Source organism: Numida meleagris, chromosome 3 (genome assembly GCF_002078875.1).
Source record: "Numida meleagris isolate 19003 breed g44 Domestic line chromosome 3, NumMel1.0, whole genome shotgun sequence".
NCBI classification, from domain to species: domain Eukaryota; kingdom Metazoa; phylum Chordata; class Aves; order Galliformes; family Numididae; genus Numida; species Numida meleagris.
Window position 1 is genome coordinate 146,282 of NC_034411.1, and position 26,863 is coordinate 173,144.

The window sequence follows — 26,863 nt, forward strand, 5'->3', positions numbered from 1 at the left end:
TCTTGAAGGAGATTAGAAAACGACGGCATTTAAAACCCTGGGTTAGCTTACCGTGTCCAACAAACCAAACGGAAGCGGCAGTTCTGGAATTACAGGGTCACATTTTAATTCCTGAATTGTACAGTTCAGCATTAATATCACCACGTGTATACAAATGGTGTAAAACAAGTACAGTGGTATTTTTAATACAAAATAAACTTCTGTTTTATGGAAAAACTATACTTCATATCTACACAGACAGCCCATCTTTTTCCAAACGATAGCTAAAATTAAAATTAACTACAAAATCTCCAAAACAGAGAAAACTGCTTCAGTTCAAACTATTCCAGGAGAAATGGACCCATAACACGTTACGAGAGCGACCAACGTGGTGGACTGCAGCTGGTTCCGTATTGGCTTCCGTTTGAAACATTTCTGACATCACTTGTTGGGAAGTTTCCTCTCGCTTCTTCATGATCTCAGACCACACATGGGCAAACTAACATTAAAATATTTACAGTTCGCTTCCTGTTCTTGAAATAAAAACCCGGACCCGTGGCCTCCGTCAGCTGGCCGGGCTTTGTTGCGGTTCAGTTCCCGACGTGGAATGTACTTTGATTTTCTACCTCTCGTTAAAAAAGCAGCTTTCATCTTGCACCCGGCGAGGTGCCGCTCGTCCGTCCCGCCCCAGAGCGCTCTTCTGCTCCTAGGGATTCCATCTTGGTCCGAAAAGATCCCGCTGTTAAACGCCGCCGACCTCATGGCTCCGAAAAACCCGTTAGTGTTTCTTAATGCCACCTCAGCTGTGCCGCTCCAACGGCCAACGGGGAAAATCACTTTGCTGCTCTGAGAAGCTGCGGCTCGTTAGAACCAAGCAGAAAATGATTCCAAGTCCCGCGTCCTCCACAGCGCGGAGCACACGGCTCCGTGCCCGCCCTGCACCGCACCGCTGGGACGCGGCGGGCCCTGGAGATGGTTTGGAAGCAGTCAGTCCTTGGCTTCGTTATTACTGATAGCTAATTGGGGGGGGGGGGGGGGGGGGGGAACAACAACAACAACAACAACAAAAAAAAACGACCAACCAAGCAAAACCATCTATTCTGCATCCAGCTTCCGTTTTCTCCTCTTGGAAAATAGAAATTAAAACTGATTTTTAATTGTTTTAAAAAAAAAAAAAAAAACTCAGCATGCACTAAAACTGCAGTGTCCCTCCCTCCAACCGTGAGAGATTTAATTTGTAATAAATGGTCCCAAAATCTAGATTGTTCTTTTGCAAATACAGTTAGTTTTCCCTTAATTTTTTCTTTTTTTTTTTTTTTAAGCTTTTAAATTTTTTCTTAAAGAGGCATTGCTAAAAGAACACAACTGTGACAGCACCATTACAAAATTAAGATTACCGGGTTCAAAATTTAAGCTTGATTTTCTTGTCCTGGTTCTGTTCAACACCGGGGAAACCCTGCAATATTTTTATTTTTATTTTTTAGGAATCGTTCCCTTCCCTTCCCCCCCCCACGCCCTCCCCACACCTGAGACTTTCCTTGCTGAGAAGCCATCATCCAGGTTCTGCGAATACTAACCCACTTTTTTTTTTTTTTCATTTTTCTTTTTTTTTTTTTTCTTTTTTGACAGCCTGAATGGCAGACTCCTTACTCACTAGAAAGGCGTTCAGTTCCTTGGAAGCCTTGTGTTTACAGAACTAACCCTTTCTAGCTCATAGACCGAGTTTCTTTTGCTACTCCTTGCGTTATCTCGTATACTCGTGGGAGAAAGCTTTCTCAATCAGATCCTTTTTAGCTCTTAAAACAGTTGCAGCATTTGAAACCCCGTAGTAAAAGTTTTTATTCCGAAGTTTTGGTTTCCTTTATGAGCCCAGACGAGATCTTTTCCTTGGAGACGTCTCCTCCTCTTCGTCGTCGTCTTCGTCGTCAGGATAATCCACTAGGCCAACCAGGCTTCCCTGCCAATTCAAAGAGAAATAACGAATCTCACGTGGAAAAAACACCCAGGAAAGTGTCATTTGTAGTGCATGACACCCCAAAGCTCGTCCACACGAGCCTGCACAACGCCAAGCCTCTCTTAGGACGGCACTCCAATCTACAGCTATTTGGTTTTACAGCTTTCCATAAAGTTCACGTGATTTTCCTTTAAGGAGTTACAAATACTGAGCACTATTTGCAAGCTGGGGACTGCGCATTTCCTTGGCGATGCCTTTTTCATTCAGCGACCCACGCGTCCTCAGAATGCTTCTCAATCTCAGGGGCAAAAGAAAATACTGAAGCTCCCCTGCTCCTCTGCACCCAGGCTCAGAATTATTTCAGATCACTGTAAGCTGAAATCACCGCCACAAAACTTTACGTGTACACACACGTTTTCCTGGTAAGGCTTAGGAGTGTGCAGCAAACATTTGGGCACGCTTTCCTCCAACCTCTCCAGACCCTGCGTGCTGACAATGCTAACAATGCACGTGCAAGTCACACCAGGTGCCTCAGCTAACTTCTCAATTTCATCTGCTTAAAAGCACTTGAGCTCCTGACAGCGCAGCCCGCTCGTGTAATTCGGGGGCAAAAAAATAATCAAGTGGATCACACACACAGCAGCAACTGGACTTAAAAAAGCTGAGGAGTGGGGGCAGTGGAGTTACCCAAAAGAAGAGAGATGACACTGAGCCCAGCGGATTACCAGCAGGTTCCCATCCCCACTTACTACTTTGAGCCTTCCTCAGACTGGAAGGCATTTAGCTAGGCAGTACGAATGTACGCTTCGGTAAGGCACTACCCAGAGAGCACTGCCAACCCGCTGCATTACCACCTGCTGCATTGCCACCTGCAAGAGCCTGTCACACAGCTCTGCTGCCCTGCGTGAGGACAGCTGCTCTCGTACACGTCCTCCCACCTTTGTGGCTGTCACTGCTGTGCTCAGGGTGGCGTTCTTGGAGGAGGAGCCATTGGAGCTTGCTGGTGATGTCTGAGCTGCCACAGATTTGCTGTTTGCACCGTTTGCACCATTGGCTGCGCTGGCTGAGTGGGAAAAAGTGAACTTGAATCCCCCTGCTGAAGTCCTTTTGGGAAGATTCTCTTTGTCTTCGCTCTCTTTAGCTGAGGGAGAAAATGTTCGTGCTTCAGTATCAGCCGTACACCACGAAGCGCAATGCACATCACCGCAGAACAGGGCAGAAGCAGCCTCTTTCTAAAATTCCAGTTGAAACGAGCAGCTTGCTCACTGACCTCACACAAAGCGTGCCAGCATTCCAAACAAGAATGGCACAGCGTTGGGCACAGACAGTGCTCGCCCAGCACGCACACAAATCAAGACAGCTGCTTTTCAATGCCAGCTGAACTAGGTGCGTGCCCGGAGCAATTGCACTCGTTTTAATCCTAACCTGGCTTGCAAAGACACACTACTGCCAGTTAGTCCCTTACTGTGGAACACCCTTCCTCCTGCTTATGACTCAGACCCCCAGGTTTGTGCACACGACACTCCACGTACCTAGCACAGATTACATACGGTGGCAACAAGGTGAAATGGAGGCAATACCTTTTTTAGTTTCCATAAACTTTTCGTAGCTGTCTGGAAAATCATCTTCCGGTTTGGACTTCTCAACTGGAGGTACAACAGCTTCACCTTCCTCCTCTTCATCTTCATTGAACCACATTTCTTCATCCTCCTCTAAGGCTCTCGCATCTCTGCGAAATCTATTGCTACGCAATATAGATGGAACACTGTAAGAGACACACGACACGTGGTTCAAGTTTTGCACGCCGTGTCAGGATCCGACAGGACGAGAAATGGCTGCAGGTGCCTTAAGGTGAACCACTCCCTTCTGCCACACACACCAGTTTCACCAAGACCCCAGTTGGCAAGAAGGCAGACTGAGTCCCCCCTTGGAATGAAACAGATTCTGCTCTTTGAAGCTGAACGCTTTCCAAATAACATTTAACGCACTGATGAACTGAACTGTACCACAGCAGGCCAACGATGAAAGCCAGATGTAGGTTTACTCTTAATACGTACAAAAATACAAAGTAGCCACCAACTCGATCACAGCTTCCTGCTTTTTCTGACACTTATGAAAGAATTTTTTAATTCCACAGCAGTAAGAAGATATTACATGACATTAAATAGGAGTCGTAACACAAAACATAGTTCTTACCTGTTCAGTTTCTGGTTTTGCCGGTCTTTCTCTTGCTCATACTTTGTCTTCAATCCCTTGAATGTCTGAACATATTCGATAGATTCAAGTGCATTATAAAAGTTTTCAACTATATGTGCAATAAGCGACTTAATATCTTCCTGCATAAGAACAAAACAGCATTTAAGTCTGCAGAAGAAGTTCAGAAAGCTTTAGAATTGATTAGTTTTAAAAGTAACTGATTAACTGATTAATTGCTGCCCGGAGAGCTGTGGGTGCCCCATCCCTGGAGGTGCCCAAGGCCAGGTTGGATGGGGCCTGGGCAGCCTGAGCTGGTGGGGGGCAGCCAGCCCACGGCAGGGGTGGAGCTGTGGGGGGGGCTGTAAGGTCCCCTTCCAACCCAAGCCATTCTGTGACCATGATTATTGTAAAAAGCAAGTGTAAAAATCACTCCATGTTTTTCATGTATTTCTCAGATTACTGGACAACACTCTCTGTATTTTACCAATCCTATTCGTTATATTTTGACTAAACCATGATATTCACTATCCCAGACTAGGCTTGAGGAAAAAAAAGTTTCGTTAGGCCCTGCTCTCCCCGATTTTTACTTCTCTTTATAATTCTAAACAGCTGCATGAGCACGCACGGAATGCAGCACCTTTTGCTCAGTTGCCCAATAGTAAGTCTAACCGTATTGTGTAAGCCTTAACACTCAGACCACAAGGGCAAAAGGCATCTGAAAATATAACACATTTTCCCTTTTTCTGGGAACGAGAGCAACTACAATACCCTATGTGTAAGAAGTGCCTTCATTTTCACAGACCACAAAGACTCCTGAGAGGACTCCCACGCCAGCGTGCTGGCAGCAAGCAGCTCAGGACCTGCTGCAAGTCCCTGTTTCCTATCCCAGCAGTGCAACAACCGGGTGCTCCTGCTCGTCCTGTCTGTCCTGTCCATGTGCTGCAGCTGGAGCAGCCACTGTTTCAGAGCTGACAATGTCTCAGAAAGCACCATCTTAAAGGACAAGCATCTTTCTAATTTACAGTCAAAGTGGTCTCAGTTTGCTCACTTACAAGTCTGGTCTCAAACAACTCAGCCACTTAAAAGAATTTCGTCTCCAGGATGCCGTCTTCTACACAGACATGGGTATAAATAAGGCTTCTACATACACCTTCAGAGGATGATCAAGTAAAACAAGCATGAAGCAGCTTACTGGCTCTTTTCTATTTTTACTATCTATCCCTGGGGTTTTTCATTGGTGACGTTAAGTACCGATGCACTATTTCCTGTGAAATACACGCACTTTGTTTTTCTCACAAGAGCTGGAGGAGCTGCTTTAACTACGTACCACTCTGATGAATTCAAACAGTTCAATCACAGCAGAGTTGAGCAGATTGTATCTAGTTCCATTATCCAACAGAGCATTTATAACGGGCTCAAAGAGATTCCCCTTGGTGATGTAACGGTTATAAAATTCATCTTTCAGGCCAATTATCCTCCTCATAAAGCGAAGAGCGCCTATATGAAGAAAGAAAGGAAAGCATAACGACATATCCAGTCTCCAATCTGCCCCTCTTGGCAAGAACTGAAAAAACAAATGCGGAAGAAACATCTGCAGCCAGTTAACTTGGCTTCCTCCTCCATCCCCTGGCTTTCCTCTGTATCTGAATGCCATCAGGATCCATCATGTTGTTTGTGAAGCAGTGCAGCAACAAACCTTGGCAAGTGTGAAATTAAATTATTAGTTCGTTGCTGCGCTCCTGTGCGCACCTTCCAGATCCATGTTTCCTCGAGTTCAGGCTGTAAAAACAGGAGATTCACCCACGCTTCGAATTTAAGGTGCATCCTTTTACCTACAACACATTCCACACGGCACAAAAACCACCTCGAGGAAGGAAATCGTGGCAGCTCCATACTCACACAAGGCCAGGAAAGTGTGCTTTGAATTCATCAGGACCAGCACTCTTCTCAGCAGATCTTTGTTCATGATGTAGTTCTTGATGTGATACGTGTGGTGTTCCACACAGAAAGTCAGCAGCTCCAGGATTAAGGCGAGCAGTTGTGCTGTTTGGTAATTATCTGCAAGAAAAACGTAGGCATTAATATACACTACAGAGCAGGATCTTTCAGAAGCAAGAGAGTCTGGAGAGGGGAAGAAAATAAAAGAAGCAAAAGTGACTCAGAAATAGATGAAAATGTTCTGCCAGCTTCTTGCTATGTCAAATGAACCCAAGCACCTACATCTCCTTTAATAATAAAATTAGTATTTAAGCAACAATATGAAGTTCTTCTTTATTTAAAGATGCACGTCATACAAAACAAGGTTCAAAACTAAAGGTCAGTTAAAACTTACCGGGACAAATCGTATTACTCTTAGTGGATCCCACTACTGCATCTGATGAGTAGAAAAGAAAAGCAAACGTAAGAGAAGGTTTTCAAAGCACTGCAAATATGCAAAAGACAGGGATAAGTCGTTCTACCAGCTGTTGAGGCTTTTCATTTAACCAGAACCCTCTGTAAGCTACAGGGAAGCGATCCTACAGCCAGCAGGCATGCCAGCTGACACGTCATTCCATTGCTGTCACAAAACCTCAAATGCAGCTAGGTGAAAACACATAATGAAACACTTGGGAATATGACACCTACACAGCTAATTCTATTTTCTTCAAATAATATTTCCAAATGAATACTCCAGAAATTCTCTTTTTGTTTTCGTTTAATACATTTTTTTTTTTTTCTTCACGTACTGATGAGAAGATGGGTAGGATCAAATCAAATGCTTCAACAGGTATTTGCAAAACCATTCCTTTCACCTCTGGAGAAAGTACTTTAAAAAGAAAAAGCACGACTCAGAGGCTGTCACCACACCAAATGTCTTTGTAAAGCATTCAACTCATGTGAGTGCTGAGCACGTAACTCAGTGCCAATTCATTCACCGTGACCAAGCTAGAGAAAAGAGAAAGGAGCTCCAAGTCCTATCTCCTGGCAGAGATTTCTTTCAGCATTTCTACACTGCTGCCCCATCCAGGCTTCAGAGTCAGTCATCCGAGCTGACAGCCACTTCCCATCAATGTCGCAGCATTTCTGCATCTTCTTTTCTAAAAGCCTCCTGTGAACTACAGCCACTCTGCAGCATGGCATATGTATTCTATTTTACTGCAGAGTTAAAAGCAGCACAGGACTCGTAGTACATGTGAGCAGGTGTTTTAGAGAGCACACACAGGCACGGGGCCACGCAGAGCTGCAGCAAGGGCTCTGAAGCTGTGCTCAGCTTTCAGGACGTGTATTCCCAGCGTGCATCACGGCCTTACTGCTGTTGTTTCCTAAGCTCAAAACACAAGATTTTAAAACCAAAAGTAACGTTACCTTTTTCACATTTATCTTCTGATGTGTTAGCCAGAAGCGGAGCGGTAAGGACGTGCATGCAATGGTTGTAGAAGAAATTGAGAAATTCACTTTTTTCTGTTTTCTAAAACAAACAGAACTTTATTAAATATTGGCAATTGCAGATATATTCTTAACTAAAAAGTAGTAGCAGTGGAGGCATCCTACAGAGAATTGTACCCAGCCCTCTCTGCTCTGCCTGCATCTTTTTGTTTGGACCTGCAACATTACCCTCACTCAAGATGTATTCCTTTATTTTCTGAAAGTGATCTGAGCCACCAAACCAACTGAAACACCAACAGAAAAAACACACTGTGGATGCAGACACGCACTGAAAAGACACAACGTACTCTAACTGCTTCACAGAGCTTGCTTGAACCAGTCTACAAGGCATTAATTTTACCCATAACCGCCTGCAACACTTTGTCTATAAGCATCACCTTGTCTATTTCCTGATGTTCTGTATAAGGCATGCCTACCATTCAAGTTTTAAAGCAGATTTCTATAGATCTCCTATTCTTATTTGACCTCTGGAAACACACAGTCTGGCACCATAGAAGAACATAAGTGAACATCCTGGCATGGTGCTAGCAGAAGCCACATCTTTATTGTGCCACTGGTATTAAAACAGCAGCTTGGTACGATGCAGACACTACCAGACTCATCTCCACGTGTCTATAGCTGAGCTACCAGGGCTTGTGGTCAAACTGCTGTTATTTCATTGAGGCCTTCACCTGGTAGTGTTAACAAACACCTGGACAATGCCACATCCACATATTAGCAAGAGTCAAAGGAGGTTTCAGTTTATTTTTTAGCTCATTAAAATTGACGCCGTCACAAATATTCTTTTTTTTTTTTTTAATCCTCTGATGAGAACAACAATACGAAAAGCAACGTTTTAATTTTGCTGAGATGGTTCAGGGTCTTTACCCCTTTGTGTTTTCTTACATTAGCTGTGGCCAACATATTCTCCGGATCTATCAAAGTACGCAGGAGCCCCATTAACTGCACAGCTCCCCCGAGCTCAGGGTCGGTGTCGCAGATCATCTGCTCAATGACCACGTTGATGAGGAGGATGTCCTGAAAAAAACAAAAGCCAAAAATGAGTCACAGTTTCAGCAGCCCAATGACTTCCACAGCTTCTGTATTAGGGTGCTTCCCCCCTCCCCCCCGCCCCTCCAATAGTGAAGGGAAATGTGAAAATGGGAAGAGCTGCACTCAAACTTTGGAGTTTTTGTCATGCAAAACCCACCTCACCTAAAAATCCCTGCTAGGAAGAGTTATGAACTTATTGCTACGAACACGTGGGATACCACCATGTTCAGAAATGCTCGTATCTCACATCTGATTTTCCCTCTGTTTCTGGACTAACTGCATCCCAAGTGCCAGGGAGGCTCTTGGTTTGTGGGTTTGTTTTGTTCTAAATCTATTTAATGCGTTCAACAAACTCTACTACATGTTTACTTACATCATCACTCTGTTGGGCCTCCTGCATTACAAATTCTCGGACCATGGATGGACTAAACTCTACCAGATAAGAAAATATATCTGTAGCAGCAGATCTGACTTGCAAATCGTCCATTCCCTAGTAAAAAGGAGATCAATTTAGCAGGGAGTTACAAGCTTGGAGAACATTTTATTACAAAAACTTACACAAGAGACGCGGCAGAACAGTGACAGGAGAAAGAACAGTAACTTTGTTCCCCATCATTTCCCTCCCTTAAAACATTACAGGGATTCCTGTCAGTTTGATACCTCTAATTTAGGCAAGAAACGTTTGATGGTGCTACTCCCTCTGGCACCTCAGATGCTCGCACTCTGTTATGCAGAGTTTATCAGTTCTGTAGAAAAGAACCAACTACATATTTCTGTACAAATTAATTTGTATCTCAGGCAAGAAGAATCAATCGTTTTCCATAAGGTGTATAATGTTCTTCCTTCTGGTAAACGTACAATTTCTAAGCTTAAAAAATTAAAAGGATGGGAAACACTTGGACTGGTCTACACATGGAAAAGAACCATGACATCACTTAAAATTTATATTGCTTCTACATTTACATAGCAGTGTCCTTTCATAACATCACAGGTTGTTACTCTCGAATACTAAAAAACAGAATACATAGTTTCCAACAACAGCAATGGTACATAAGTTGTAACATCAAGCAGCAACAGATGCTTCAACCAAAGGAGTGAAAAAGCATGTTTTCACATTGCTGATTAAGATGGATTAATCTGCTTTATACCACTGAAAAGGCAGGATTAGATAGGATAGGAACAGATAAGAGGTCAAGATTATCTAAAAATACTTCTTTGGTACTACTCCAACAACAACAACAACAACATCAAGCTGTAACATGAAAGAATACTTTCTGAATTTTACACTTGTTGTCAGGAGGACTACATGTACCACAGACTTCGTTACACAAAGAGTAATTGCAATAAAGTTGGGCCACTTGGACATCCTCTGCATTCTGAATGTTGCTTTCAGAAGAACAAAGCCATCCAATAAAGCTTACAGAAAGGTCTGGAGCAGATCTGAAAAGCTGCTGAAACGGTCATGTTTTTTCCCCCCCTCTTATTAAAGCAGTTTTAAGTTTTCACTTACCATCACAATTTCAAGAGCTGGAAGGATTCCCAACTTTGCCAAAGTTTTGAAAAATGCATCTCTGTTCTGAGGTTGTAATGTCTGAGAAAATGCACAGAACTCCTTGAAAAAGTTAACCTACAACAAGGAAAAAAAGAAAAAAAAAAAAGAGCATTTGATTCAGAAAACTCTGAAAGTATGAAATGGTTACGATTTGTATCAGAGTTTGGGTACTGGCTGGTGTATGCCTGCCTGGTAAAGGGACTGTTCTGCTTCCCTCCTCCAAAGTTCAACACCATCAGTTAGGCAACATTAAGGATAAAAGGAAAGCCAAAGCAGTTAACAACAACAACATCTGTTAAGAGGCTGAAATTTACCTCAGAGTACAGACTTTCTGTAGCTATTTTATCACATCTACCATAGGAAGGATTTGTGCAGTTTGCCTTCTGTTTAAAGAACAGCGATGTTTCCCCCTTGCTGAAAACGTTCACTCCAGAATTTAGTAAGGCAATTTAAGCTGATAAACAGTCAGAGACAAATAATGTTTGTAAAACACATACTAAGAGGCTATTGTTAACCCTCAGCCCCAGGGCTGAAACATCTTATTGACTGAGCAAGATACAATGAGAAAAAGCAGCAATTGTATGGCAAGCCTAAGGGAGAGAGCATGGTAAAGAGTACTTAGAATCAATCACAGGACACGCCAAGTTGGAAGGGACCCACAGGGATCCTCCAGTCCAATCCCTGACTCCGCACTGCACTGTCCAAAACCCAAGTCCTGTGTCTGAGAGCTCCTGCATCAGGGCTGTGCCCACTGCCCTGGGGCCTGTGCCATGCCCACTGCCCTGTGGGGCAGAGCCTTTCCCTCACCCTCAGCTGCCCCTCCCCTGGCACAGCTCCATGCTGTTCCCTCGGGTGCTGTTCCCTCGGGCCCTGTCGCTGTCACAGAGAGCAGAGCTCCGCGCTGCCCTCTGCTCCCTGTGAGGAGCTGCAGCCGCCACGAGGCCTCCCCTCAGCTCCTCTGCTCTGCGCTGAGCAAACCCAGGGCCCTCAGTGCTCCTCACACACCTCATCTTCCAGACCCTTCCCCACCTCTGTAGCCCTCCTCTGGATGCTCTCTGACAGCGTGATGTCATTTTGTACTGCAGCACCCAGACCGGGCAGCACAAAGCACAGTGGACAGCCACTGCCCTCGCCTGCTTGCAGCACAGGGCCTGGTAATTAAAGTACTCCAAGAAGTCCTGAGCACACAGACTTACCAATTCACATCGTTTGTCATCATCCGTAGCTTCATCTGTTAGTTGTGCAAAAACTTCGGACAAAAATTTTTCATCTTCCTGCGTAACACAAGAGGAAAACAACTTACACAACACGCCGTACACATCAAACAATGATCTGTATCGGCTGACACTATACAATCAAACTTCAGCTTAACTACTTGCTCACCTCTTAGAAGGAAAAAAAAACAAGCACTGGTAGATCTGGTCAAAAAAATACACATTTTATCAGTAGACAGGGAAACGCAGGAGTGCGTGTTTAAGAGCATCACTCCCAGCCCTCACGCTGTGCAGCAGCACCACACAAGAAGCTGAGGGCAGCTGAAGTTCTCAGGCCTGCCTTCCCCACAGCCGGTCTCAGCAGACCCCAGCTCTCCCTGCTCCCCTCTGGCTGTGCTGTATGCCACCCTGCTCCCCACCAGGCAGCACAGTGCCAGAACCAGCCACTCTGTGCTGCAGGCTGGCTCCCTGTGCTGCACAGGTGGCCCACCAGGGAGGACGTCAGCACAGCCCTGCACCAGAAGCTGCTGGGGCTGCCTGCCACGCTACACCCAAGCTGTAAGCGCCGCGCTGTTACCATCACATCACACATCGACTGCTGTGACTGGAGGGGTTCAAACACTTTGCCAGTCCACCAATGCTGCGGTGACTACACCACGGCCGTGACCCCGTCAACCCCGTTCTCAGCAAGCCAAGCTGCCCCGCTTGCACCAAGTTCAGTTTTCCCCCCATCTGGAAAACTTTTCTCATTATTTGCTTCTCACACCGAGATCTTCTGCCACCAAGGGATACTACAGGACAACAACTCATCTCTTGCCAGACGCTCTGGTCACACCACAGCTTCATGGCCAAGGCACAGAACCAGGACGAGCCCCCAGCTCTCAGCAGCCGGGCCCCCTGCTCCCTGCACGTGGATCTTCCCCGTGGTCCTTCACGTGGAAGAGTGCTGGCGTTCTTTCCAACCAAGCTGTCTGTTACCCTCCAAACACCATACAAATCTTACAGCCAACGGGAGCACTATGCTGCAGTCCTATGAAGCTAGCTCCCCAAACCTTGCTTAGGCACTGAACAACCACAAACAGAAGCAGCAATTCCAATGAACACACACACATCACACTGCGTGACGCAGAGAGCAATGACTTCTATACTTCTCTGCACGCTGTCACTAAAATGAATCTACACACATCTACAACTATGGAATTTCTAGTTACATGGAAGTCTGCCACAACGTTTTTTCCTGAAAATAGTAAGATGCGGGGAAGAAAAGTGCTTGACTACAAGGGACACCTGAATCAGCATCAAATAGAACACGACCTGCGCGGACTTACTGGTTTATTTTAAGCTTTGCTGGCTTTAACAGCTAAATTAAGCCTGTTAAAAAAAATCGTATCACAACAAGAAGATTGTGCAAAGCTGCTGCAGCTGTGGCCCTGACGTCCTAGAGCACAGCACAGCTCCAGGTTTGCTTTCTATGCTCGCTCTGCTTCCCACGTGCCTGCTCTGCCTGCACAGCAGCGCTGCTCCAGAGCCTTGCTGCAGCAGCACAACCTGTTACATCCACAATAGATTTATACATACATAATAATATATTTCCCGAGGGAAATGCCAGTGTGCCTACGGCAATAAGATTTCCAATTTCTCCACCAAACCCAGGGGAGCTTTAGGATTCTTATGCCACACAAAGCAGCTGACTCCACCAGGGGTGTGGGCAAAGGCCTGAACCTCCTGCCAGTACCACCACGCAACTTCCCTCAACTCTGAGAGCCAGAAACCTCCCCGTCTGTGTTTTCTTTGCAGTTTGTAATCCTCAAGGCAGGTTATCAATACCACTGGTAGACCAACGTGCGTGCCTCGACTACAGTCCTAACACTAGATAAACCTGTGTGCCATTTACTTGCCTCAACTATGGCTGCAATGGCAGTGACAGAGCAGCAGAGAAGCGCCAGAATCTCAGAGCTTTCTGTGAAGAGCGCTACAGAGAAGAGCCAGGAAGCGACAGTTTTCTGCTAGGGTACAGCTAAACGTTCAGTACGATGGAACACAAAAAAACTTTTTTATATCTCTAAATGGAAGTAGGACCGAGGCCTTAGGAAAATGGTACTGAACATATTTTTAGATTTAGAAAAGTTACAAATGCAAAATAATGAAATGGGAAAGATTTACTTAGCGAAGTTATTCTTTTTGCAAGAGAGCCTCACTTTGCTTCTTTCTGCTCTTCAGCCCAAGTAAAAAGAAGCCCCAGAGCTTAGCCACCTAATTGTCTCCTGTTGTTTCTTTTTGTTTGAGTAGTTCTAGTTTGTTTGTGTTCTTTTTCAGTCCCCTATTGCAGTCTTCAGAAACATTCCTTATGGCAATGTGATTTCTCCAGTGCCTATTTCTTTCCACAACTTTAACGCTCTCTTCTTCAAAAGAAGACTGACAAGTTTGTAAAGTTCTGCTCCACGCAAACGTGCCATTTTCCTAAGTACACAGACCAGAAATAGAACTGCCACCAGTCTGCACAACAAAATATGAACTGAAAACACCCAAAACGTCACTAAATGCACGCACAGCGCTTCACACCTAAGGCTCTTTCCACAGTCTAATTTGTCTGTGACAATCAACTGCTTTTAAGCCTGTTTCTGACTGGGAAATCCTCAGGATACCTTTGAGGGCCTTGGAATTGTAATACTTTGATTATGTATTATTACTGTGGGTTATCAACTGGAGGAGAAACGCAGTGAATTAATGACTTCATATTACAACATGAGCATTTGAAATCAGTACAATCAGTTATTTACGATGCATTAAAAGCCTGTAAATATATTCACTCATCTGAAGTCTAATGTTTTCAAAAATCAAAAATAAAATCAAGGTATCAGAAATTAGTGGAAAGCGTTCAAAATACCATGCAAATCAAAGTGTGCACAATTACTTCACACGGTGTTAAAGAGCCATCATCAGTTTCAAAACTGCAACCTACACATCAAGAATGTACACCACATTAAAAGTCACTTACCTGCAACATACTGACAATCTCAACTTTGTTGAAGAAAATAAAGGAAGTAAGGGTAGAAAGAAAATTCTCTTCGAAAACAGACGGTGTCGGCAAGATGATGTCCTGAATATACTGTACCCTGTAAGTCTGATGGATTTTTTGCCTGAGTTCAGAGTCTGTTATAGGAATAACCTCCTTAAATTTTGCTGTTTTGGTCAAGAACTCCCTGTGCCGTTTTGGCTGAGCCAAAGAAGGATCATACTCAAGGCATCCAACAACATCCATAATACACTCATCAGAAAACATCACCTCAAACAGAGTTGCTTTATTGAGGAACAAAATTCCTCTAATAATTTCATACAAATGATGCAAGCCTTCTGTGTTCTCTAAATTCTCGCAGACTTGGAAAAGCTGCAATAGTTTTTTAATATAGCCTTCATTCTCCAAGGCCAGCGCTAGCTTTTCTCTACGGATGGGTGAGGAGAGAACAGAGGTAACTAGGTCAGCAATCTCTTCGAGTTTGTTGAGTTCACAAGAAGGAAGGTCGATCAAAGGACTAGTTTCGGGCATTTCTTCTATGTGCTCCTCTTCAGACTCGATAAGGTCCTGTGTGACTTCCACTGAAGGATCCTTACCCTGAACCTAAAAACAGCGCACAAATTAACTGTCTCATCCCAATACATATGCAAGAGTAATCAAGTAGATAACATGTACGTAAATCCTTTCCTACCTGCGGTTGCCTAGAAAGTTTCCAGCCATGAAGAGAAATAGTTAAGTTTGCTGTCTGTCAATTCTACACAAGTCACTACCATTACCTCCTGTAGATATTTGTCAAAAATGAAACAAACAACCCCACCAAAAGCTAACCACATCTGTGCAATAAGGAAATCTCAAGCACCCTGAAGATGAACACAAAATATAGAAAGAAAAGAAAGGTGTAACAGAGCCCTCTTTCAGTATCTCAAAGAGAAGGGAACAAATACAAGGGTATAAAGTCATGGTAAGAGCCCACAGGCACGCTAATGTGATGTGAACTATAACAAAAAGACCAAGAACAAAGGCATAAAGGCATAACAGATGCCCAAACTGAACACGGAAAGAGGGAGGCAACCGACTCCTGCTCTGCACTTTCCTTCTGTTCAGTATGCTCCCCTCCTCCCCCCAGCCCACTCACACACACCATACTTTTTATTTCCTTTACTGGTCTTAAGATTCATAAACTCCTGTCAGACCTTTCCCACAAAAGATCACCTCCCAGAGAGGAGTCTCAAAGTGCTAAGAGTTTTGAAATCCAGTGGAAGAACTAAGGCTAATGGTTGGCACCATCTGATCACACAAAGGCCTCCCTCCTCAGATTGATCATCAGGACTAACTGAAAGCCTGGACTATGCATTAGACGTATCTGCAGCTACTAGCATCAGCTCCTGTCACCAGTTCAGAACTGAGAAGATTTAAACTTAGCATGTTTTGGTGTATAAGAAAGCCTCTTAATCACCTAGTTTGTTCAAAGGAAACTGCTCCGAAATCTGAGCTCTAAGTTTCTTTAGTTACAGCTCTATGCTTCCGAAACCTGAGACAATTAGGATCAATTCTGACACAAAAGTCTGGGTTTCTTCTGTGAAGCACATATCGGTGTAACTCCATTGACCTGTTACTAATAGAACTGGAAGTGTAAGATCTGAACTCTGTTGCCTAATAAAACAGTGCAGACTGAAATATCCCTAAGACAAGGTGAGTAAGACTTAGGTCTTGATGAAAACATTACTGACGTTTTGAGCTGGGACAGCAATGCCAGCAGTGCCTCTCACTGAGGGAGATCCACCCCAATACGTATTACAAGAGATTACAACTAGCTAGCTCCCTACAGGACAGGTAAAATTTGGCACTTCAGGTTTTCTAGTTTTTTTAAGTTAAAAAAAGTCAAAACCTGGGTCTCTCTCATTGATTTTAAAAGCAGGAAGGCCAACTGTGACAAACATAAATTTTGTTCTCAATAGTGGCAGCTTAAGATTTTACATAGAAAAGCCACAGAAAAAAAAATGACAAAGGCACGCTTATTTTACAAACAGGTTTTAAAAGTACAACACAAATACATGAAATCAGAGAAGACATGAAAACATCTGCAAGAAACAACAGGAAAATTTAAGCATACCTGGCAGATTTTTTCCCAGATTTCATCACAGCCAGCTTTTTCTTGAAAACTCAGTGCTAAGTCATAATTTTCTGCTTCTGACCAAACAATCAAGGTGTCCTGTTTAAGACAAAAAAAATAACCAAATACATTCATCTCTCAGACAGTTCAGATCTTCACCAGGTATTTACCTGTATTCTGTTGAATCACATCTAAGGAATAAGTAATAATTGATGTTACATTTGTCAGAAGAATAACCTAAGTCACTGAAATATTAAGTTATGTTGTGCTCGAAGGGACATCACCTTTCTTTTTTGCTTTATGAATGTTATCTTGTATACATCTTCCCATACTGGAAGCATTTATAATGGCATTTTTCTGCAATGTACCTTCCAAGCCAGAAGTTCTGATTGCACAAGTGAATGCACACAAAACAGAAAATTTACTTAGATTTATAATATAAGTATGAAAAACCTTAAATTTTCCCAAAGCTGTAGACAAAAGATTATCATTTCCTTCTCAGAAGGAGTTCAATACAGCTGTAACAATGTGAGAAATAATGCCTCAAGTATTACAAACCCAAACCCTTGCAGTATCTTCCTCTGAATTAAAAGGCATGCAAGCTTTATGTAATCCAAGCAGTAAGTTAGTACCAAGTCCACAAACACCCTGCCAACAGATGTTTACAATTGAGCAAGTTTTCTTTTCCTCCATGATTACTGCCTCTATTAATTCAATTTTATGCTTGCACAATCAATTGTACATGTGAATTTTTGCATAGATTATAGATCTTTTCTAATGAGGTTTTGTTGGGTGGCTTGCTGCTCTAAGTCATGCATTCCTTTTAGCAGGCATCTAAAACATCTTCTGACTTATCTCACTATATGTCACTACTAACACAGAGTCTCTTGTTTTGAAATACACCCAACTTCCTCATTTTGGTTAGTTTTTCCTAAACAAGGCAATTCAAACACATACTCAATAATGGCACTTGCAGAGCAAAGCTACACGAATGTAACTTAATTCAGAGCAGCTGAGAATTTCAGTGCATTAGGCTTAAAACATGTGAGTTACCAGGTCTGCAGCAGAGCTTCCAGGTCAGGAATGCAGCCTGTGCTTGGACACCCAAATATGCAGTTCTGCATCCTATAACAAACCCATCTGCACAGAGTGCTTCAAGCCATCTGCTCTCTGCTAACTCAGTGAGCTCCAGCAAAACACTTTAATGTTGTGATGTCTGTTGACTTCCTGAACTGTTATCACAACTTGTTTTAAACCCCAGTAAACCCTTGCTTCGTGTCAATAAGGCAATTTACTTCCCGCTTCTGCTGAGGACAATATTCAGTGCACAACTTACTGAAGCCTGTAAGTCTTGATCCTTCACCTTGTACATCACTTCTGTCACAAACAAAATACCCGAGTGATGTGTTCAAGCTCAGCAGACAAACCCAAGCAAACAAGCGGGCGGCTTACAGACACCCATGTATTAGAGGAAAGCAATGGGCAACAAGGAACAGAGGTCCCAGTGCCCGTCCCTCGCATCCTGACCCGGAAGGGCTCTCAGCCCTGGCCCACACCACGTCCAGGGGAAGGAGCCTTCTCCTGAAGGTCTCGCACCCAAGAAGGGATTACCGCCTTCCCGGGTGATCAGCGCTGCTCCCGCACCTCCTGTCCGAGTCAGCATTCCTTAATCCTTCCTGATCCAAGCCGGGTTAGCTCACATGCTGCGAGCAGACCCAGCACCAGCCGGGGGACAGGGAGCAGGGCACCAACCTGCAGCTGGATGGGTCACAGGGGGACTCTCCTTGCACACAGTGTGCCAGACAACTGCAGCAGCACCATACTCCGGCAGTTCTCCAGTGAGGTTCTGCAGTTTTCTTGCAATAGCCAAACGCAGCGGCGTGCTTTCATCCTTGCTTCTCAAGCAGACTATATTTCTTTTCTTATGGCAACCTTGTTGATGAAGGCCTACTACTAAATCGGCTTCTATATTCCACAGGAAAACCACAAGCCACACAAAACAACAGCAATTGTACAAGCTCAACTTTTTTCCCCCTCATTTGTCCACTTCTCCTTAAAGAGACAGGTCCTCCTAGCAAAGCACTGAGCTCACTGCACTGCTCACAAGAGCTGCTTGTTGCTACAGTGCCTCATAGGACACTTGCACTTTTCTCCTACGGTCTCCCTGCTTTGGGGTTGACTCACGTGTGCAAACAGCACAGCTTCCTATGGCTGGCACCAATTTGCTCACAGCTGTTGAGTCTCGTCCTGGCTCACAGACAGCTCAATCCACGTTTACAGCGAGCGTGACATTTTAGAGAGAGCAGGGAATTGGCCTTCAAGGAAGAATAACAGCTGGAAATTGCAGAAACTGAAAATCCAGTCGGCTCCCAGACCTGGTTCTAACTGAGCTGCCACAGGACTCAAAGAAAAAGACAGCAGAAACAGGTCTCCCAAGTGGTCACCCGGTGTTGCCAAAGGCACTTGTTATTTGCAGGAAGCGAGAAAAGAATATGTAGGTTTTTATACCAAATACATTAGCAATGATTAAAGTATTTTGATATAGGCTACACAAAAAAGCTCCGAATCACTTTCAGTCAAGTACATGTGGGCTGAGCCTGTTACCACCTGAAGATGCTTTACAACATAAAATCAGTCAACAGTCTAAAACAGAGAGCATAAATGATTTACATAATGCAGCAAATTAGCAGCATCAACTTGTATTTCCCATAGTATCCTCCTTAAAAACATTTGTCTTGTACAGGCTAATTCAATTGAACAGAATTCTTATGAACAATTTCATGGGAATTGCAGAAATCAAACTGGGGAACGTTTACCCAAAAGTGTTCAGTGAAAGGGCTGATGCCCTAATGCTCACACATCAGTGCTGCTCCATGTAAGCTGAAGCCCACAGGAGCTTAAGGAAACAGGGAGGCACGGGTGAAGAAGTCCTGCTCGCAGCCCAGGATCACACAAGTACCAGACACACAGCAGTGACTTCAGTGACTGCACGCACCCATAGAGGCTGTGCTTAAACATTTGGTGAGAATTCTGAGTTACTGAATGGTGCCTGTTGCAGTCTGCAACGCTTGCACAAGTGATGTAAGTTTCTCCAAAAACATTTGCAAAGGACTTTGAAACGTAAATTGTCTTAAGCGTTTCCAACAAACAAGCACAGGGAAGAAGTGCAAGGCGCAACCAGGATCCCTCCTGCTCCCTTTAAACACTCCCACTCACAGTTTATAGGCAAGATGCTGCCTGTTGTCTTCTTCATGAAGGCTGTTTCATCAGAAAATAACTGTCCCACACCAATACAGAATTTACCCGCCAGCCTTACGCTTCCTGCATGACCTAAGGGCACTGAGGATCACAGACTGACACATCCCAGGCCCGGCTTCCTCACAGCACCGCTCTGGTACGCTCAGATCAGCGACAGCAAACTTCCTGAATTCACTCAAACAATACAACACGAGACAACACAAAGCAAGGAAAAAAGGAGATTAATTCAGACCAACACTGAGCTCTAAGAGAGCAGCTCAGTCCCTCCTCACTGTCAGTGCAGGATCATACAGTGCCAGCTGCTCCCTCCCCGTGTCTCCGTGCCAGCCCCTCACTTTCCTCCAATGTCAGCACAGGTCTGCTGTGCAGAGAGGGGGAGAGAGGCAGGTAGCTCAGCCAGCAGAAGGATGTTGGGTGGGATCAGCTCCTACAGCTGACCTGCCACGCAGCTACATGGATGCTCACGCTAAATGCTTGGGCTGCCTTCAGTCTGTTATGGTTTAACCCAGCAGCAGCTCAGCACCATGTGGCCATTCACTGCCTCCTTCCCCTCCCAGTGGAATGGAGGAGAGAACTGGGGGGAAAAAAACCCAAAAAACACCAAAGCAGAACACACAGGTCGAGATAAAACCTATTTACTAAGACAGAAAAGGAAGAAAGAAATAGCAGTAAAGATAATTATATAGAGAGATATTTACAGAAGAGCTGATAAACACCACAGTTTGCTCACCACTCACAGACTGATGCCCAGCCAGGCCATGGCCAGAGGCTGCAAAGCTCCCCCAGCCAACTCCCCCATCTTTACAGCTTTTCATGTAATGCCATGTGGAATGGACTATCCCTGTCAGCTGGGCTGGCTGTGTCCCTCTCAGCTCCTTGTGCCATCCCAGCCCCATTGCTGGCAGGACAGTACGGGAAGCTGAAATGCCCTTGGCTGGTTCTATGCAGCACTACTCACCAACAACTCAAACACTGGTGCGTTATCAACACTGATTTCCTCCTAAGTCACAACGCAGCATCACATCAGACACTACAAAGAAAACCAACCCCATCCCAGTTGAAACAAGCACAGCGTTGCACCACTGGAAGGGCATTAAATCCCAGCCCCAAGCAACTCTGCTCACTTTGCCTGAAGCAAATTGCTCTGCTGCCACTCGAATGACAGCAACTGTGCTTCAAGAGCATTCCTGATCTCAGAAAACAGGTAACGCTCCTTTTGGGGTGCTCCACCATCAGAAAGTGCTGTGCACAGTGAGAACTTCTGTAGCAGCTTCAAGACTTAAAGCCACACAGCTGAAAATCACCGCCCTCAGAGCTGCACCGCAGGAACAAAGCACGCGGAGCCATCTGATTTCACTGCAGCACTCATCCACCCTCCTGCCAGCCCTGCCAGGGAACAGTAACCTCAAGCAGAGGGTGGAACGACGACGGATGGGTGCGGCAACAACTTCTGAAACTGCTCCTGCCAGAGCCTCCAGAGCACATCTGACCCTGCCCTTTGGCAACCACCCTGCGCTCAGCAGAGGCGCGCCGCTCTCAGAGCCCAAGCCCCAAATGCAGGGAGACCTAAAGCTCTCAGGGTGCCTCTTGCTGTTTGCAGATGTGGAATCAGAGATTCTTCTAGGCTGAACGCTGAGCAGCCTTGCACCTACGTCCAGGTCCTGTTTCTCATGAGGAGAGGTCATGACTATTGCACGCTAACGCCGTGACAGAACAGAATTCTGCACAAAGCCAGGCAGCGCAAGCAGTATTCAAGAAGGCAGTTTTGTTTACAGTGAATCAATTGTTCTAGTACTACTTAGCACAAATTGGGAATCACATACTGATGCACAGTGATTACATATCAGGGTTTTTTTTTCCCCACCCACAGAACAATGTTATGCAAATCACAACTTAAGCAACAGCTATTCTGTGAGTGGATTCAAGCCATTCACGTTGCGTAGGCAGGGCAGGCTTCCTTTTTGTCAAGCTGCACCATCTTGTGGCTTCCCCCAGACCCAAGGTGATTGGCACCTTAATGAAATCTGCAGCTGAACTCTGACACCACCTGAAGTGCCTGGCCTGGACAGAGAGGCACAGCTTCCAAGTCCTCAGGCTGCCTGCACAGGAGACCTCAGGCAGGTGGGCTAAGGAAAGATCATCCATGCTCTTATCTGGTCAGTCAGAATATTTTGTCTGATTCTTCCCACCATTTTAATAACATCTGCTGAGAAATGCACCTGTGAGAACTACAACCTGAGCTGAGATTGAAGCCAAAGGTTGGGCTCTTTGCAATAGGCACATAAAAACTGAAGACAAAGCACTAGTCAAATAACAGCAGCATGAGTTGAGAAATGAGACAAATCTCGAACCTGTCTCTGGAAAACTCCTGTCATTATTCCTTAAAAACAGAAAATAAATAAAAAAAGGAAGACTTCCCCAAAAGAGCGAGAACTGAAGCAAACACACAGCCACAAGGGCAAAGAAGCATTAGAACTGACACTTAAGAGCCAACCCAAACAAACTTCAGCCTAAGATAAGGTTTTCAGAATTACAGCACAGAAAGGCTTTTCCCCAACAACAAAAAGCCAACCACCTAATTAAGTCACTCGAGATTTCTCTCAGTGAAGTAAAGAAAGTTTTCAAATAAGCAGCTGTCTGAGAATTTCAGAGGACAGGCTGCAAAAGGAAGCAATTCAAGCTTTGCAGCCATGCAGCCTGTACTGGTGTTTTTGTTAGGCGTTAGCTTCCTGCACCAAACAGGAAGCAGCTCAAGGCCTTTGACTTGCAGAACCCTGCAGAACTCCCACGAACATCTCCTGCGGCCCGCCCGAGAGAAGCCAGCAAGCATCACCTGACTGAATACACCAGCATCTCATGAGAGAAAAATGGAAACCACAGAAGAAATCCTTCTGAAAAGTGGGCCCAAGTCTGACTGCAGCCAATCTGTGTTCCAGAACTACGTGAAGGCCCCTCTCCTCAACTCCTCATAACGTAGCTTATCATTTTTCTTCAGGAAAAACCTAAAGCAGAACATTTGGTCAGGCTCTTAAATGATTGAGGAAGAAAATCAAATTGTTTTCCAGAGCTGAAATGCTTCTGGACACCATAATGATGAAGAGCAGTATAAAACACTAAACAAAAGAAACAGAACCCACTGCAGAACAAAGAAATGGGCAGGAAAAAAAAAGCCAGCACAGTACTAAACCATGAGAACAATGTAGGCAGAGACACCAAAACGGAACACAGAAAAAGGAAAAATTCGGTTCTATGAAAAAGCAATTAAAGCAAGAGATTTAGCAGACTAAGTTTTTAGTATATTAAACAAAGATGACCTATTAATGTAGCTCCCGACTGTTTTGCTCCTTCATTCTGCAGAAGCCTTAACCCCAGGAAAGGGAACTGTGCAGCTAAGTCCCCCAAGTGCTGGCACCTCACTGAGGAGAGCAGGGGTTTTCAAGGCTTAACACAAGAACCAAGCAGCAACAATAACAATTCCCACAAATTCCTTTGTATTACTGTTGAAGAAAGAACTGTGGAAATAAATGCAGCAGAAGTCACGAGGCAGCTGAAACGTTGCCTTCCTCGTGTGTCAGTTATTTCACGTGTACAACCCCTGTCTCCCACTACGGGCCGTCTATGTTTCTAACTAATTTTCCCGTAATGAGTTCAGTATTTACCCAAAGCGCACAGATCCTCTTCAAAGCCTTCCTTCCAAAAGGGTTTTTTTTTTTTAAGGAATCCAAGATTTACATTTCTAGAATACAAAGCCAGACAGCACCTACAGGCTCCTAAGTTTTTCACCTCTATGCACCACCAACTGCGCATCACCACTCTTTTTTTCTCCTGGAAGACAGTCAGCTTGAGCACAAAACAACTGAGCATCAGTAACCAGAGGAGACGAAGCCCAGTAATGATACTTGCCTGCTGCTTTTGATATGCGGTGTTTGGATTTATCTTCGATTCGAGCAGTAGCGAACCTGAAAAAGTTACGAAGACACTTATTGAGTTTCACAAAGCAAACATGGACCACAGACCTTACACTGACATGTGCTCAGCCTAAATTACGCCTTCCAGGAAGTCCTGCAGAACAATCTTCTTTAAACGTAACTCTCAACAGGTGAGCCAGATAAAACAAAACTTAATGCCTACAGTAAAACGTGAAATCAAAGTTCTCCGCACTACATTTTCCACAGGAACCCAGTGCGTCAATTAACTGCTCTGAAGGCCCTGTAATAAATGCATACAATTTCGCAGCAGGTAACACACCGCGCAGCGTGAAAACATGTTTGCCCACACAAGCCACGCGGGCCATTAGCTTTTATTTCCTTCAACTGCCCTTCAGAAGTGAATCATCCAGATAAACCCAATACTTGACTCTGTGTATGTGAGTAGTGTATGTATCCTGGCAACAGCTCCAGCGTAATCCATGCCGCTCTGAGGTGCTTTATTCAGCACGCTGGCACCTGTTGGCTGCTGAGCGGCCACAGCGTGGGTGCCCTCCGCCGGGCCACAGGGTGCAGGGTGACTCCAGAACACGGTGCAACAACACGCAACGTAACCTGAGCGCTGCGGGATACCCTCAGTGAATTCCTGGGGTAAAAAAAAAAAAAGCCTTTCTAGAGCACCAAGCAGGGAAGGAAAAGGGCACTCCAGAATCGAGAGGAAGCCTATGCTGGAGCCGAACAAGATGTCGTCACACGCAGCAGCTCCATCTCCCCCGGGCCAGGGGCAGGGCGAGGGCTCGCGGGGCACGGCTCTCGGAAAGAGCGGGAGGCAGGCACGAGCCGCGCAGGGCAGGCAGGGCGAGGCCTGGAGGCCTCCGGAGCGCCGAAAGGGAATGGGAAGGGGCAGCGCCCGGCGGGGCAGGGGGAGGCCCGGAGGAGGCCTAGGCCTCCGCGCAGCCCCGGCCACGCTCTCACCGTCCGACTCGGCGCGCACCAGCAGCGACATCCCCTTGAGGCGCTCCACGTAGGTAGAGGAGACGTGCCCCGTGCCCCTGTCGTCCCATTGCCGATCCTCGTTGAGGGTGTAGACCTTCACCCGCCGGCGGGTGTCCGACATGGTGCAGCCCCGGCCTCGGGCCTGCGCGCCGGCCCCGGGCCCGCTCCGCCTCCGGGGGGCGATGGAGCGAGAGCGGGGTTGGAAGCAGGGCCGCGGCCGCTCAGGGGCAGCGCGGGGCCTTTAACGCGCCGCTTTTCATGGCTCCCCCGCCGGCGAGAGGGCGACGCCGCGCCCCGGCTCGGGCCTCCCTGGCGCCGCTCCGCCGCCTCAGCAGCTACCGCAGCGCCGCCGCCATCTTGTAACCCGACTCTCGCCGCCTTTCTCTTCCTCCCAGCCCGGCCACGGGCTCCCCTCGCAGGGGCTACGGCGGCCGGCAGCTGCCTGAGCGCCGCAGCCGGGACGGCGGCAGCAGGAGGGGCGGGGCTGTGGCGGGGCGGGGCTGTGGCGGGGCCTGCCCTGCTCCTCGCGGCTCTCGGTCCCCTCAGGTTCGGAGCCCGGCGGTGCTCGCCCCATCAAAGTGAGAAGATTTTATGTCTTTGTAACACAGATAATACACGTCGTGTTGCGGGTTAACCCGGCAGCAGCTCAGCACCACGCGGCCGTTCGCTCACTTCCAACGGGGTAGGCTTTAGGAATGTACTTCCCGAGAGCTGGTACCTGCACAAAGTCCGTCACCAAGTTCTGAAAGCAAAGACTGATGTTTCCCTCACCAAATAGCAACAGGATTATTCCACAGCACCTCCTTTGGCCGCTCATCCTCTGTCACAGCAGAGCAGCACCACAAGCCAACGCTACGATGTGTGTTTTGTTGCACTCCTGTCCTCACCAGCATGGACCAGTTTCACACAAACAGCTCACCAAACATTGTGAAGCCTGTAAAACCCAGTTTTCTTATGAAAATCAGCTACATGTTTTCTCCGTCCTAACCAAATAAGTGAAATTTAAGGTTTACTTCAGCACACAGCTGGGGATGAGATGGGAGGAGGCCACCCTTGGGGTGCAGCATGCTTCAGATGAAAGGACAGTGCAGTGAGTTGTGCCAGGCACCAGGGACTTCGAAGTTCAGAAGCGTCTCAGGAGAGCCCCTTGCAAGCTCTGAAGTTAAGGAGAGGGCACAGCGAGCCCTCCTCAGGCTAGGGCTTGTCTCTATGCCAGACAAAGCAAAGATATTCCAGCCTAATGCTGAAAGCAGTACACCAACACAGCTCTCTCTTAAAAGGCCGGCATTTCTGTGGTTTAATTTCAGTCTTGTCATGAATGAAGAGAAAGAAGCTGCTTACTGCAGAATAATACCTCTTCTGTACATTAGAAACACCTCCTTCAGACAGACAACATTGAGAATGTTTACATCTCTGTAGGATTTAAGTCTCAGGTTTTGCTCTGATGTTGTTTAAAACAAGATTAAGAGTTACCACCATTCAGCCACAATATCTAACAGCCAATGATCATTTTTTGATGCAGCTTCCCATCAGCCAAGAAGTCCAGCTTCCCTTATCAGGAGGAATGCTTCTGAGCACAGACTGGCCTGCTTATGTAGCATTTGCAAAACTACCTACCTCCATGAAAGGACAAAAGAAGAACCCTGACAGGGTTCTGGGGAAGTAGGTCCAACCACAGTCAAGCCTATATTTTTGTCCTGAACAGTGGCCACTGAAAACAAAATCATGACCATCTTTTGCAACAGACAAAAGAGATATGCCTCTGAGAACAATCTTATATGCTATCTTGAACGTTCTTTCTGTGCACATCTTATAATTATGGATAAGCAGGTTGGTAACTGTATAGAAAAGCCTGTGTTATCTCAGTAGTTTCACTAGTCGTGTTTTGAAGAACACATCAAGCAGCTGGGTTCCCAGCTACAACTTGGTGGATATTTCTACATTATATGGCCTGATCTCCTCAAAGTTTTACAGATCAGGATTATTTCTGCTCCAGTGAGAGCCCAGTAGAAAGAAACACACAAAAATTAGCTCAAAACTCCATGGTCACAGCATGCAGGACACCTGCTCCTCCTACCTCTGCAAGACCTCTACATGCACTTGTCCTTCAACAAACGTTGAAAATGAAGGATGGCCTCTCCTTCTAAACTTTAAAAACAGCACTCATCTAGATACACAGTAGAGCGAGAAACTACACCAGA

The 26,863-nt window shown here is 45.6% G+C and overlaps 1 protein-coding gene across 2 annotated transcripts; it reads right to left on the reverse strand.

Annotated features, from left to right (window-relative positions):
- Positions 85-25,103, reverse strand: PPP4R3B (protein phosphatase 4 regulatory subunit 3B). 2 transcript variants are annotated; one of them, XM_021389610.1, is made up of 16 exons: positions 24,642-25,103; positions 23,644-23,699; positions 16,483-16,581; positions 14,352-14,972; positions 11,336-11,413; positions 10,098-10,214; positions 8,961-9,077; positions 8,441-8,572; positions 7,475-7,577; positions 6,462-6,503; positions 6,029-6,187; positions 5,457-5,626; positions 4,130-4,269; positions 3,514-3,677; positions 2,872-3,074; positions 85-1,936 (listed from the first exon to the last, which is right to left on the reverse strand). In XM_021389610.1, the coding sequence occupies exons 1-16, from the start codon at positions 24,781-24,783 to the stop codon at positions 1,841-1,843; spliced, it is 2,439 nt and encodes an 812-aa protein (XP_021245285.1). In that variant the 5' UTR covers positions 24,784-25,103; the 3' UTR covers positions 85-1,840. The 2 variants fall into 2 exon arrangements, with proteins under 2 accessions (XP_021245285.1, XP_021245284.1); XM_021389609.1 differs by having other exon boundaries at positions 3,514-3,698; positions 24,642-25,100.

Coding starts and splice junctions, on each gene's coding strand:
- PPP4R3B (XM_021389609.1), bottom strand. CDS start 24,783: ATGTCGGACACCCGCCGGCGGGTGAAGGTCTACACCCTCAACGAGGAT. Junction 14,973..16,482: donor TCTGGGAAAAAATCTGCCAG/GTATGCTTAAAT, acceptor CGCTGTTTTTAG/GTTCAGGGTAAGGATCCTTC. Junction 9,078..10,097: donor CAGCTCTTGAAATTGTGATG/GTAAGTGAAAAC, acceptor CCTTTTTACTAG/GGAATGGACGATTTGCAAGT.